This window comes from Delphinus delphis, chromosome 8 (genome assembly GCF_949987515.2).
Source record: "Delphinus delphis chromosome 8, mDelDel1.2, whole genome shotgun sequence".
Taxonomy (NCBI): domain Eukaryota; kingdom Metazoa; phylum Chordata; class Mammalia; order Artiodactyla; family Delphinidae; genus Delphinus; species Delphinus delphis.
In genome coordinates, this window is record NC_082690.1 from 105940919 (window position 1) to 105953854 (window position 12936).

The 12936-nt window shown below is 51.3% G+C and overlaps 1 protein-coding gene across 3 annotated transcripts in view; it reads right to left on the reverse strand.

Moving 5' to 3' along the window:
• CPT1A (carnitine palmitoyltransferase 1A) overlaps positions 1 to 12936 on the reverse strand; it is a 63602-nt gene that overhangs the window by 34289 nt on the left and 16377 nt on the right. For all 3 annotated transcript variants that reach the window (XM_060019450.1, XM_060019449.1, XM_060019451.1), the window contains exons 2-7: positions 12195 to 12348; positions 9507 to 9646; positions 4533 to 4704; positions 2559 to 2660; positions 1617 to 1754; positions 624 to 701 (exon numbers count right to left, since the gene is read on the reverse strand). In XM_060019450.1, coding sequence (XP_059875433.1) covers positions 624 to 701; positions 1617 to 1754; positions 2559 to 2660; positions 4533 to 4704; positions 9507 to 9646; positions 12195 to 12335 — 771 coding nt within the window. In that variant the 5' untranslated portion in view covers positions 12336 to 12348. The remainder of the gene's footprint in view (positions 1 to 623; positions 702 to 1616; positions 1755 to 2558; positions 2661 to 4532; positions 4705 to 9506; positions 9647 to 12194; positions 12349 to 12936) is intronic.

A 12936-nucleotide genomic window follows, 5' to 3' on the forward strand; every position in this document is an offset into this window, starting at 1 on the left:
AAAGGAAGCAAAGAGCAGAAAGAAAGGGAAAGACAGATTCACCAGTTATTTAAGGCCACTTATTAGACCCCAATGAGGTGCTTCTAACAAAATAACAGGGTGTGCTCTGCAGACCACCTATGTCTCAAAAGGCAAGAAAGACCGAGGAGATGTGAAAACGACACTCAGCGCAGCACCCCTGGCGTCCCAGGGCCCAGAAGAACAAAGCTCAGCGTGTGGACAAACTCTCAGCCGCCCCACAGACCCTGAGCTTTTCGGGGTGGGCAGGGATGTGATCGTTCACCGCCACGCAGGCTCCATCAGGAAAACAGAGGGAAGGAAAAGAGGGAGAGGTTCGCTGCCACGAGGAAAGTCAGTCGCCACGAGAGGACCTGTGCGATCCAAATTTCTCTGCAGCAGATTGGTGGCTGCCTTGAGCTACCTGGCAATTCCAAAAGGACATCCACGGGGCTCTCCAGTGTGCAAAGCAGGTCCTGGGCTCCCTGCTAGGGGCGTGAGGCCTCGGACGGGGACGGCAGGGCCAGAGGAGCACGGGGAAACCCACAGCGTCCCCAGGCAGCCCACAGGGCCGGGAAGAGGCCACCCTGGTGCATCGTCTCCATCAGACACCGCTCGGGACTCACCATCGCGTAGTAATTGCTGTTCACCATCAGTGGCCCTCGTCCTCGGAGGTAGATGTACTCCTCCCACCAGTCACTCACCTGTCAGGTGCACACAGGAGAGACCAACCGACAGGCTTAACCGGGCTGCCCAGGGCGGAGGCGGGGTGTGGGGGGCTCGGGGAGGGTGCATTTCGTGCTTTGTCATGTATGTTTGACATCATTTCTCCCTCTCTTGGGGGCCAAGACAGCCCTAACTAGATGGAATGCAGAACAGTGGGAAGGAACTGGAAAGCGGTTTTATTTGAGTCAAGACATAGCTAGAAGGTAGATCATCTTCATTTTATACAGGGTTTAAAAAAAAAAAAAAAAGACCAAACGGAAAAGAAGGGATAAATGTCGGACTGCTAACATTTCTTGACCATCAACAACACCCCAAACCGCCCCACAGACTGCTTCTCGCCTTCTGCCGCCAAGGCTCCCCAAGGCAGCCACTGACTCAGCCGTGCTCGGTTCCCTTTCAGAGCCACACAGGGTCCATGTGTGCTGTCCTCCCGATGTCCCCTAGAAGGCCAGCAACCTCGTCCCAACCACATCCACAACCTCCAGGACCCAAGGATCACGATTCCCTCACTTTGTAAAGTACACATACAGAACAGTGCGCATCTAAGAACCTCAGCGTACGTGTGAAAATGTTTACAAACTCAACGCGCCCATGTAACCAGCGCAGGATCAAACTTGAAGGCGACCTGCCCCACCCACCGTGGCCTCTGGCGGGTTTTCTCCAGCCACCGCCCACTTGCAGCCCCACCCACCGGGTGTGTCTGGGTCACACCTTCTCCTCCAAGCTAGCCATTCCTCAAAACCTCATCCCCCCCCTTCCCCACCCCGGCCTCATTTCATCAGCCAATGTCTCCTCCCGCCCGCCATGCGCAGGGAAGCTAGCTGGCTCATGGAACAGATTATATGCTCCTACAGAAAATTCCACCAAGAAAAATAGCGTGTATGTATACTCACATAATTGGTAGCCCACCAGGACTTTAGCTTCAAATACCACTGCAATCTCGGCCCGAGATTGACAGCAAAATCTTGTGCCAGAGCTGTCATCCGTGTAAAGTCTCCTTCCTTCATAAGAGGCTTCACAGATTCCAGGTACTGGGGTTGATGGAAAAAACATAAGCCTAGTTAAAACAGATGGTTTCCTTCCTCGTGCCTTAGACAAAGGCAGGTCTTCACACAAGGTAGCTAACTCCAATACTAAAGGATGTTTCAGGTCAGTGATAACTCAACAAGTAAACTTTTTTGTCCTTTACTGGCATACAAGCTCCCAGATCTTGAATCACCACAAAAATCATCAAAGTGGATGCTAGACTGACAAGATCGAGGTTTGATCGACAAGGAACTTTCGATGTGTATTTTTTTCTCCGTCATCTGGTCCTTAATAAGAGCTCTACTCTCACCTAAGCACCTTCACAGGTGCCAATGAGATGGGTGGGGAGGCCCTGAGAGCCAAGGGTAGGACCAAAGGCTGGTGTGTTCAGGACACCAGGACGGGAAAGGACCCAGAATGATAGGGACGGAGAAGGTCACGCCACCAGGTCAAGGCCAGGCCTCCAGTTCAGAATTTTCGGGGTCCCCATGTCGATCTGCTCTGGCCCTTGCAGTTAAGAGCAGGCAGGCAGCAGTTCACAGCACTCAACCGCATCTACCACGTGCATAAGCAAACTTACGGGACACAAAACTGCTGCTGGGCCCTGGGTTTGCCATGAGATTTTTTTTTCTTTTCCAGCTATGCCGTGGGGCACGCGGGATCTTAGTTCCCCAACCAGGGATCCAGCCCGTGCCCCCTGCATTCGGAGCACAGAGGCCTAACCACTGGACCGCCAGGGAAGTCCCATCGAGTCACAGACCTTAACGTTTCAGAGCGGGCGTTCTGGGGACGCGTGAAGCCGCACCTACCCTGTTGACGGTATCTTGGACGGCTGGGACCGGCAGGCGTGGCAGAGATGTCTGGAAGCTGTACAACATAGGTTTGCGGCCTGAAAAGATCTTGACCATACCCTTTAAAAAAAAAAAAAAAAGGTACATTCTCAAAGACGAGCTCTGTCAGAGATCCGAAACCAGTTCTCCAGGATATACAACTTGCCGACCGCGGACTGATTTTCTGTGCTGGTTCATTTCCTCTAGTCCATTTTCTGCCCCTACACTTGCAGGCCTCAGCAAACAAGTAACCCCAAATAAGACCCAGGGTGAACAAAACCCTAGGTCTGACAGATGCCTGAGACGTCCTGCCCTGTCCAGGCGGTGCTGTCCCCCGGGCACCCTGACACTGGGTCTGACTGCACTTCTGCACGGCGGGTAAGTTCCACCCACCTACTTCTGCAAGGCCCTCGGTTTCGGGATTGGCTCCCGGGGCCTGGAGCCAAGTGCAGCCCCTTCGGTCAGTATCAAGCCTGGTGGCGGCACATACTTGCCTGCTCTAGTCTGGAATGATCTAAATTGCTGTGATGACTGGTCATCTCATGCAGACCAGACTTCAAAGGAACTTCTAGGGTTCACAGTGCGAGTGTGGACAGGGGGGTGATTCTTGATGTCGAAGAGCAGGTGGGACTCACCTGGACACCAGCCATGAAGGCCACCCTGGGGAAGGTCGTTTACCTTGCTCTGTAAAGTGTGGAAACCATCTCAGAATCTCTCCTGGGAGTTGAATTCTACTTCTCTGGAAATCAGAAATCTTACATCCAAGCAACAGCAGGAAGTCGGTTCGGGAAGAGTGGAGCCCAGGGTGTACGGTGGGCTTGGGCACAAGGGTGCCTGCTCCTTTCACGAGGAGCCCCAGGGGATAGCATTCAGCCACCGATGAACCCATCACGGGACAAACCTCCATGCACGTGGCCGGTAAGTGACAGGCGGACTAAGGGCTGAGGTGAGCTGATGGAAGGTACTAGAAGCTAAGGGTGAGTCAGCGAGTCCCGGTCAACTGGTCGGCTAAGGTTAGAAAAGCTACAAAGAAGCGGACGGATGGTACTTTTATTTGATGGGTGACATGAATGAGAAACCCAGCAGACATTAATACCAGATGTTCAGAACCCACTAAGACCGTTAGAGAAAAAGAGCGTCTGGCCCAAACAAGGAGGCACGCTGAATCAGAGCTCTCTGGCACGTACAGGGCAACGCTCAAGTCACCAAGGGGACTGTAGAGCACAGGGAACTCTAGTCAACACTCTGTGATGACCAATACGGGAAAGAGTCTACAAAAGGATGGATATATGTATAATGGACATACGTATATGTGTAACTGACTCACTGTGCTGTACACCTGAAACTAACACAACACTGTAAATCAACTATACCCCAACAAAAATTAATTAAAAAAAAAAAGTCACCCTGGGGTAAAGGCCCAGCGAGGACCTTCCTTTCAGAAGGAAAAGCCTCCCACACCAGATGTGGAGCTGACGGATGGGCCAGGCACAGAAGGACACATCCTGCGTGGTCTCACAGGTCCGTGGAACCATGGAAGCAGCAAGGAGGGATGGGGGCTGCCGGGGGCTGGGGACACGGGGCTGCGGGATGGTTAAAAGGGACAAGGTTTCGGTTCCAAGAAATAAGTACGTCCTGGAGACCTACCCTAAGGCATCGGGCCTGGAACCAACACTCCTGTGCTGGGCTCCTCCGAATTTGCTAAGAGGGCAGATCTCACGTTAAATGCTCTTACGGCCAAAGGCAAGAGGCCTAAGCGGGGCCCGAGGAAACTTCTGGAGAGTGGATAAATCTGTGGCCTTGGCAGTGATGAAGGCGTCACGAGTGCACACTTATCTCCGAACACATCAGGCTGTGACAGAGCTGCGGCTTCGCAGGTGTCAGGCATACCTGGAGAGAGCGGGTTAGAAACGCCCACCCCAGCTGTGCCCTGGGGCGAGTTCGCATCATTACCATCCAGACTTTGGTGGCGCGGCTTATCTTGCCGTGCTGGGCGAACATCCAGCCGTGGTAGGACAGCAGCACCTTCAGAGAGTAGCGCATGGTGAAGATGAGGGCCACCCACAGGCCCGTGCCGAAGAGGACGCCGCTGACCACCTTCTTCGTCTGGCTGGACATGTAGCCACTGCCGAGACAAGACCAGACAAGCCACAGGTTCGTCCGCGTGGAAAGGAGGCCACGGGCAACGGCGCCGAGAGGCACCACGTGCTACAAGGTGGGTGGTCTCCTGCGGACACAGCTGAGGCCACAGACCCCAATCGGAGTCAGGCCTGATCAGGGAGACGACAACCCGTGTTAGGTCAACTCTCAGAAGACTCGGCCATCTTTCTCCTGGATTTGAGATGAACCAGCCGCATCTGCTTTGCTGGTCCTCGAAACAAACCAAGGCTAATCTGCACAACTGGGGAGCGTGGACGACCTCCTCCAGGCCCAGGAATGAGGACGGAGATTACGGGGGAGACGGTGGCCCGTCCACGATGAGAGCTCAGCCCCAGACTCACCTGCTTTCTCCTGGGCTGGGAGCCGGCAGCAATCCTGCACCTTCCCTTCCTGCTACTCATGACGCTTTTTCCTTAAACACACCTTGGGATTTCACCAGGATGCGTAAGAAACGCAGATCAACTGGCACAACTATTACTTCAACCATTTAGATCTAAAGAGCTTGTTTTCGATCTGGGTAGGAACACTTACCGTGAATACACGTAGACACTGATGACGTAGAATGATCATTTAAATCGAAAACTGACAGAGAAAATGTTTTCGTTTGCTAAGGAGAGTAATATATTATCTGGTAAAGATGGGACTTCAAAAATGAGAAGAAATGCAGCTACTCATTCACCTTTGTGGGCTGTAGTTTTAGTTGTTTTGGAAACCACAATATATTTTCAAAATAAAAATAATTTAAATAACAAATGCTGGCGAGGTTGCGGAGAAAGGGGAACCCTTACGCACTGTTGGTGGGAGTGTAAATTGATGCAGCCACTGTGGAAAACAGTAGAAGGTTCCTCAAAAAAAAATTAAAAATAGAACTACCATATGATTCCACAATTTCACTTCTGGGCTTTTATCTGAAGAAAATGAAATCACCCCATGTTCACGACAGCACTATTTACAACAGCCAAGATATGGAAACCTAAGTGTCCATGGACAAACGAATGGATAAAGAAGAGGTGGTAGGTATGTATCAATACAATGGAATATTATTTAGCTAGGAAGAAAAGCAGAAAATCCTGCCATTGTGACAACATGGATGGACCTTGAGGGCATTATACCAAGTGAAATAAGTCACACAGAGAAAGACAAATACCATATGATATCACTTAAACGTGGAATCTAAAATATGACACAAATGAGCTTTTTAATGAAACAGAAACAGACTCACAGATATAGAAAACTATAATATATATATGTATATATTCCTGAATCACTTTGCTGTACACCAGAAACTAACACAATATCATACATTAACTGTACTTCAATTTTTAAAAAAATGTTGAAAAAAGAAAGACACATACTGTACAATCTCAGTTATACATGAAATCTAAAAAATTTTCAATTTGTAACTATATTTGGTGATGGATGTTAACAAAACTTTGGTAATTATTTTGCAATATATACATATATCAAATCATTATGGTATACACCTGAAAACTAATACAATGTTTTACGTCAATTATATCCTTAACCTAAAGGTTTCGCCAATATTTGGAAACCACCAATTAAACATCTTCTCTTACTTCAGTAACACAGAAACGAAAAGTAAAATACTGGCAAAACGTCTGCTTCAAAACGTCTCTTTCTATAACCTGTCAATTCTTGCATTCAAGTTTAACTGTAGTCTCTACTTTAAACCTCTACCTTCTTTTCTGATGGTCTGATCTACAAGCAAATTTGGATTTAAGAACCTGTCTTTCAGACAATCTATGCTTTAGATTTCTAAGTCCTATGTCACTGAACTTGGAAAAGACACACCCACTTGATTCACAAAAATCAAGTAGTATTTTGACATTAACAAATGATGTGTTCAGCATTTTTTAAAATATTTTTTTCTTTTTTTTTAAATTATTTTTCAGCTGTGTTGGGTCTTTGTTGCTACATGCAGGCGTTCTCTAGTTGTGGCGAGCGGGGGCTACTCTTTGTTGCGGAGCGTGGGCTCTAGGCACACGGGCTTCAGCAGTTGTGGCGCACGGGCTTAGTTGCTCCGCAGCATGTGGGATCCTCCCGGACCAGGGCTTGAACCCGTGTCCCCTGCATTGCCAGGTGGATTCTTACCCACTGTACCACCAGGGAAGTCCCCCAGCATTTTTTATATATATGCACACAGGCACTTTGACAGCAAGCATCAGCTTTAATAGCTTTCTGTTAAAGGGCATGCCCCTTCCGAGGCTGCAAGGGATGGGCTTACACAGAGCACGCCGTACACCTGCATTCGGGGAAGCTGCAACCTCAGGACGTTGGGAACCCCCTCCAGGAAGACTTTGCAGAACAGCCCTTGAACCTGGAAGACGCTGGCCCCTTCACCTGGTCTTTCTAAATTTGGGCCAGGGATGGCCCAGTTTACCGCAATTGGTTTAGAGGGACAAAGAAACAAATCTTATAAAGACCCAGATTAGAAAGGGCTTTAAATAGGCAACACTTCTAAATATAATCCAGTGCAAAGAGACAGCCCCCATTCAAAAGTAAATTAAAAAATTGTGTTAAACACAAGCAGACAGGAAATCGGAGGTGAACTGTCTGCAGGGGGCGCAGGCCTGCGGCTCCCCGAAATAAAGGAGGGGAAGAGAGAGGCTGGGGCAGGGAGGTGAGAGCGACAGGGTCCCTGCCTGGCTTCCCAGCCCCCAGGCAGAGCAAGGAGTCGGGCAGGCGTCCAGCACAGGCGTGCTTCCACTGCAATGACAGGGCTTTGTATCCTGGGCCCTGCGGACGCTTATAAAGGCAGGAGCCAGCGATCCCGAGGTGGCCGGAGGCTCCGAGGGGCTCAGCTGGACTCGCAGTGACTCTCGCGTCTCCCTGGACACCATGAATGTGGGGCAGCTTTCAGGAGCGAGGGGCACCCGCTCAAAGCAATGTAAGAAGATTCAGACCTTTCGCTTAAAACCGCTTAATCATCTCTTTAGAGTGATCGGAATCAAATTCAGTCCTGAGCTGGGAGCTTTCCTTTATGTCACATTTGGCCGCGTTACTTTCCTGTTCTTTTCTGAAAGAACGATATTCAAATCCAAACAACCAACTGATTTAGTAAAAGGCCCAGAAGTTCATCTGTTTAGCTCAGGCCCAGCCCCGACCCTGTAGCTACGGCCCAGGGACCCCGTAGACACACCTGGGATGCACCCCATCCCTCACAGACCCCACCTGCCTCCCAAAACCCGTGGCGCAAAAAGCAAAGCCCAAGCACGGGACGAGGACTTGGGGACTATTATTTCCCTAGTAACAGACGTACGACGTCCTCCGGTGTTAACAAGCAACACAGGAATAGGATCAAAGGTCTGGCAGGGGACAGCCACAGCCGAGCTGGAGGCACGAGTACTTTCCAACCAGAAGATAAAAATATGTCTTCCACGGGACTTCCCGGGCAGCCCAGCGGTTAGGACTTGGCGCTTTCACTGCCGAGGGCGCGGGCTCAATCCCTGGTCGGGGAACTAGGATCCCGCCACAAGCTGCTTGGTACAGCCAAAACAAACATTGTAAATGTGCCTTCCAGAGCCACGGCTGCCATCACAAATGGGGTAATGGAAACAGCCCTGTGTATGTCCCATCATTTGGCCACTCAAACACCAGTAAGGCAGAGGTGCTGGGTTTTTTTTTTTGCGGTACCCGGGCCTCTCACTGCTGTGGCCTCGCCCGTTGCAGAGCCTGTCACACAGGCTCAGCGGCCATGGCTCACGGGCCCAGCCGCTCTGCGGCACGTGGGATCTTCCCGGACCGGGGCACGAACCCGTGTCCCCTGCATCAGCAGCAGGCGGACTCTCAACCACTGCGCCACCAGGGAAGCCCCCAGAGATGCTGGTTTTTTGCGTTTGCCTGGCAAGAAGGTTCTCTGAGGGGAGGCTCAGGGCACGTTGAAGGAAGCACAGGTGTCCGACCACGCGGAGCTGGGTCTGGATTCCAGCTCCCCACTTCCCCTCTTTGCGACTCTGGGCAGGAATCTGCACCTCTGAACATTTCCTCACTTTTTCATGTCGGAGACCCCAGGGAGAGAGGTCACTGCAGCGCAGGGGCCAGATGGCAGGAGAGGCTACACGGGAGCCAGGGCCACCCCCAGGACCGGAGGGAAGAAAGAGGGGCTCCAGAAATGCCCTCGAGGGGACGGCCAACATTCTGGCATGAGACCCCAGCACCACGTACCTTGCAAGAAAAATATCAACCCAAGGCCCCGCCTGGCCAAATATCATGGTATTAAAAAAGCTTCTAGAAAAATCTACAGCAACCAGGAGAGAGTGTTGGGGTCCCCCCGGTGTTCTAAGCCAATCAGACAGGGAGCTGAGGGGCTGAGGTCTCCCCAGAGCCCCCGACAGCAGTCAGTTCCCGGGGTCCCAGAACTCCAGGATGGACCCCAGTGCAGGGAAGAGACCTTGTCCAGAACCGGCTTCTGGGGCAGAAATTCGTTTCGAGGGTCCCCCTGGCCAGGCTAAGTTGACTGCCACTGCTGGCTCCCACCTCGGGCCCTGACATGTCCTGGCGGGTACCCCAGGACCAAGGCTGCCCTTCTTGTCCCTGGTCTCCAGAGAAAGGGCCACAAGGGTCCCCAAACTCCCGAGGGGACCTTCACACCAGTCCAGGAAACGGGGAGAAAGCCGACATGACAACCACAGCAAAAGCCTCAAACTGAATCCACAACAGCCATGACGTGTGAGAAGACATGAAAACGTCAGCAACAAAGAAGTCAATAACTCCCTAGACGGTTGGAGATTTGAAAGGATTACTTACGTCCTGTCAAGGGTCCGACTGATTTTTGCAATTATTCCCAAAGAGGGGTCGATCCTGGTGTACATTGTTGATACCACGCCCACAACCACGATGAGCCAGCTGGAGGGACTCGCCGGGTATACGCCGGTGATGATGCCATTCTAAACACAGACACGCACGGCATGAGCAACGTCCCTCCTGGTGGTGGGGGCCCGTGAGCTGGCAGGCAGTGGAGGGGTGGGGGGTCTGCACACAGGGGCAGCTAAGCGGCCACACTATCACTACTGGAAACGCTCCCCTGAGCCTCCAGCCCCCAGCTGCTCCGACTTCTGTCCAGCTCCTTCCCTTCCTCTACTTCTGAGCCAAAACCCTTCCTAAAACAGTTCCCCCAGAGAGTGACCCCAGGACATTAGACTCACCCGAAGCACTAGTTTAACATACAGATTCCCGAGCTTCACCCAGACTGACTCAGGACACTGGCCACCTTGCCAACCACGATGTCCTCTCCCCAACATGCTACACCCAGGATGCCTGGACAGCTCCCCCCCCAACTCCAAAACCACCCCTCCTGCTGCTCCTGAATCAGACACCATTCAACCCGAGGTATTTCCAGGAAACCTCACTTCATGTCAAGAATTTGCCGTAAGATGCTTCATCCAAAGCTCCCCCAGCCTGCCTTCAAAACAAAAAGGAGCAGTGGAGGGGGAAGGAAGACACATGACCCCAAATTGGCAACATGTTGACAGCTATGGAAACAGCAGTGGGGCTTTATTACCCTCTTTACTTTCGCGTATGTTTCAAAACTTCCAATTAAAAAATCTTGGGACTTCCCTAGCAGTCCAGCGGTTAAGACTCTGCACTTCCAATGCAGGGGGCCCAGGTTTGATCCCTGGTCGGGCAACTAAGATCTCACATGCCACGCAGCGCAGGCAAAATATTTTAAAAATTTAAAAATAAATAAAAAATTTAAAAAAAAATCTTACTGAAGCCATGATAATAGTTAAGATAATAGATTAAAAAACTCTCAAAGCTTTATCTGAATTCTCTCAGAAGAGACTTACACATCCCTACATGTTATTCTCATAATGGAGAATCACAAAAGATTTTAAACAAAGTGGTTGGGTGCAGGGGGGCCTTCTGGTGTTCTCTGAACCGTTCTTGTAAAATAAACAGGTACATACGCTAAATTGAAATGGAGGGAGGACGTTTCTAGATTAAAGGTCTCTGCTCACCACATCCCCCCGACCCGGCAGCAGCTATGCAAGCCTTCCCCCCGCTTCCTCTGAGCATCAGACGGTCCCCTAAGGAACCACGTGGTTAGGATGCACCCTTGCTGTGCACTGTTTTCGTAGGCTAGTTTTGCCCCCTCGGCAGTACCACAAGGTTTTTAAAGTCCGGGAACAACGTCTACGCTGGGTTACGACAACGGCCACACCGGGGCACCCAAGCTTCTACTTTCCTCCATTTGTAGGTAAAAGGAGGCGTCCAGCAAGGTCAGGAGCGCAAAGGGCACTTTCCCCTGTAGGTGGCGCCCTCCTCCACTTCGGGTGGGTCATGCTGCTGGCGCCCACAAGGGACCAGCGTGACGGGGCCATGTACCTGAGCCCCAGACCCCTCTGGCAGAGCCCGGGAACACCTGTCCAGCCTGGCCAGGTCCCAGGGGCCGGTCCACTGTCTCCCTGGTCACTGTTCCCATCCACCCTAGCTCCTGGGCCTTTTTTTTTTTTTTAATATTTATTTATTTGGTTGCACTGGGTCTTAGTTGCGGCTCGCAGGCTCCTTAGTTGCGGCATGTGAACTCAGTTGCGGTATGCATGTGGAACCTAGTTCCCAGACCAGGGATCGAACCCGGGGCCCCTGCATTGGGAGCGTGGAATCTTACCCACTGCACCACCAGGGAAGTCCCTTTTCAAAAGCCCGCCTTGGAGCTGCCCTCTGAAGGGGAAACTGGACAACAAACACACAAACTGGGGAACAGCGGGGCAGACACTCCTGGTGCACTTTCGTCTTGTTTGAATTTTTTTAAACATGCATTTGTCCTTCTGTGATTCTTATTTTCTCTTTTTCGGGAGAAGGAAGGATTTATTCTTACAGGCAGCAGGGAAGGAGCACCCCGGGGATCTTCCCCAGCAGTGTTTCCCTGAACAGCACAATTGGGGAAGTTTTAAGCGAAGGGTACATGCATGTTCATGACTTTTGTAATTTTTTACATAAGTGAATTAAAAACAAGACACGTGCTTAAAAACAGTGAATGCATGTCCACTCTTGCAGGTAAACAGATGGAGAGCATGAGTGGTTAGCTCTATTTGCATTTACGTGCACGGTTTTCAACGCTGGACTATTTTGTTGGCGAGGCTGCTGTTGAACTCGCTGCGGTTTCACACAGCTGAAAAACAATCCTTTTCCTACAAGGTGTAGAGGGGGTTCTGGACTCGGAGCCCAGACGCGGAGTCTAGCCTTTATTCTGCTTCTTCCGAGCAGGTCACTTACCCTCTCCGAGTCCTGATTTCCTCATCTGCCCTACGGGGCCCCGATTCACCCTACCTGCCTTACAGAATTTCTCCAAGAATTCAGCGAGGCAATCCATGGGAAAGTGTTTCACAAGCCTTAAGGACCACGGAAACATACATGATGTGTCAACTACCACTCTGACACGCTGAAACTTCAATAAAGGGAATACTGTACAGATTGAAGCAAGTGTCTGAAAACCTTGAATCTGATGAACTTCTTCTTCCAGGAATGAAGTCCAGACAGATAGATCTGCCTGAGGGCCTCGTGGCTCAGCCGGAGGTCGATTCCGTCGGGAGTGACCGTGAACTGAAAGGCCACGGCTTGGTGAGCCTCCGCCATGGTTATCGAGCTCCTGGAAAGACAAGGGGAGAACGTAACATGGAGGGGGCACTGACCGGACGTTAGAAAACCTCTAACTTGTAGAGAAGCGTAATCCATTCTGAATCTGATTGTTTCCTCCCATTTGATAGATTACAAGTTTTTCATTAACACACCCGATTCTGTGATTAGCCATCACCCCTCCCCTGCTGGTCCAGCCAGATACAGACAATTGCGGCCTCTGCTTAGAGGCGCTGGGTGGTCAGCAGAGTCCAGAAGCGGGAACCCCTCGTTCCTCCCTCCACTACCCGCCATCCACCCAACTCTGCCGCCCAGTCTACACCCGGCTGACCCAGGAAGCCCGAGGAGGTTTAGCAACTTGCTCCGCAAATGGGAGGCAAATCCCATTCCCGCCCACCAGCCAGCCTAGAGGCTGGCACAGAAAGTCCACAAATGCGTCCACAATGGCCCCTGATCCCTTATCTTCAGGGATCAACGGTGGGAAAACAGGACCAACGCCGAACACCTTGGCCCCTGGTACGCGTGGGGCTGCTGCCCGAGAAACCCCTTCAGGCTCCACAAAGGACTCCACGAAAACCAGACGCACAGAACCCTCAGGGGG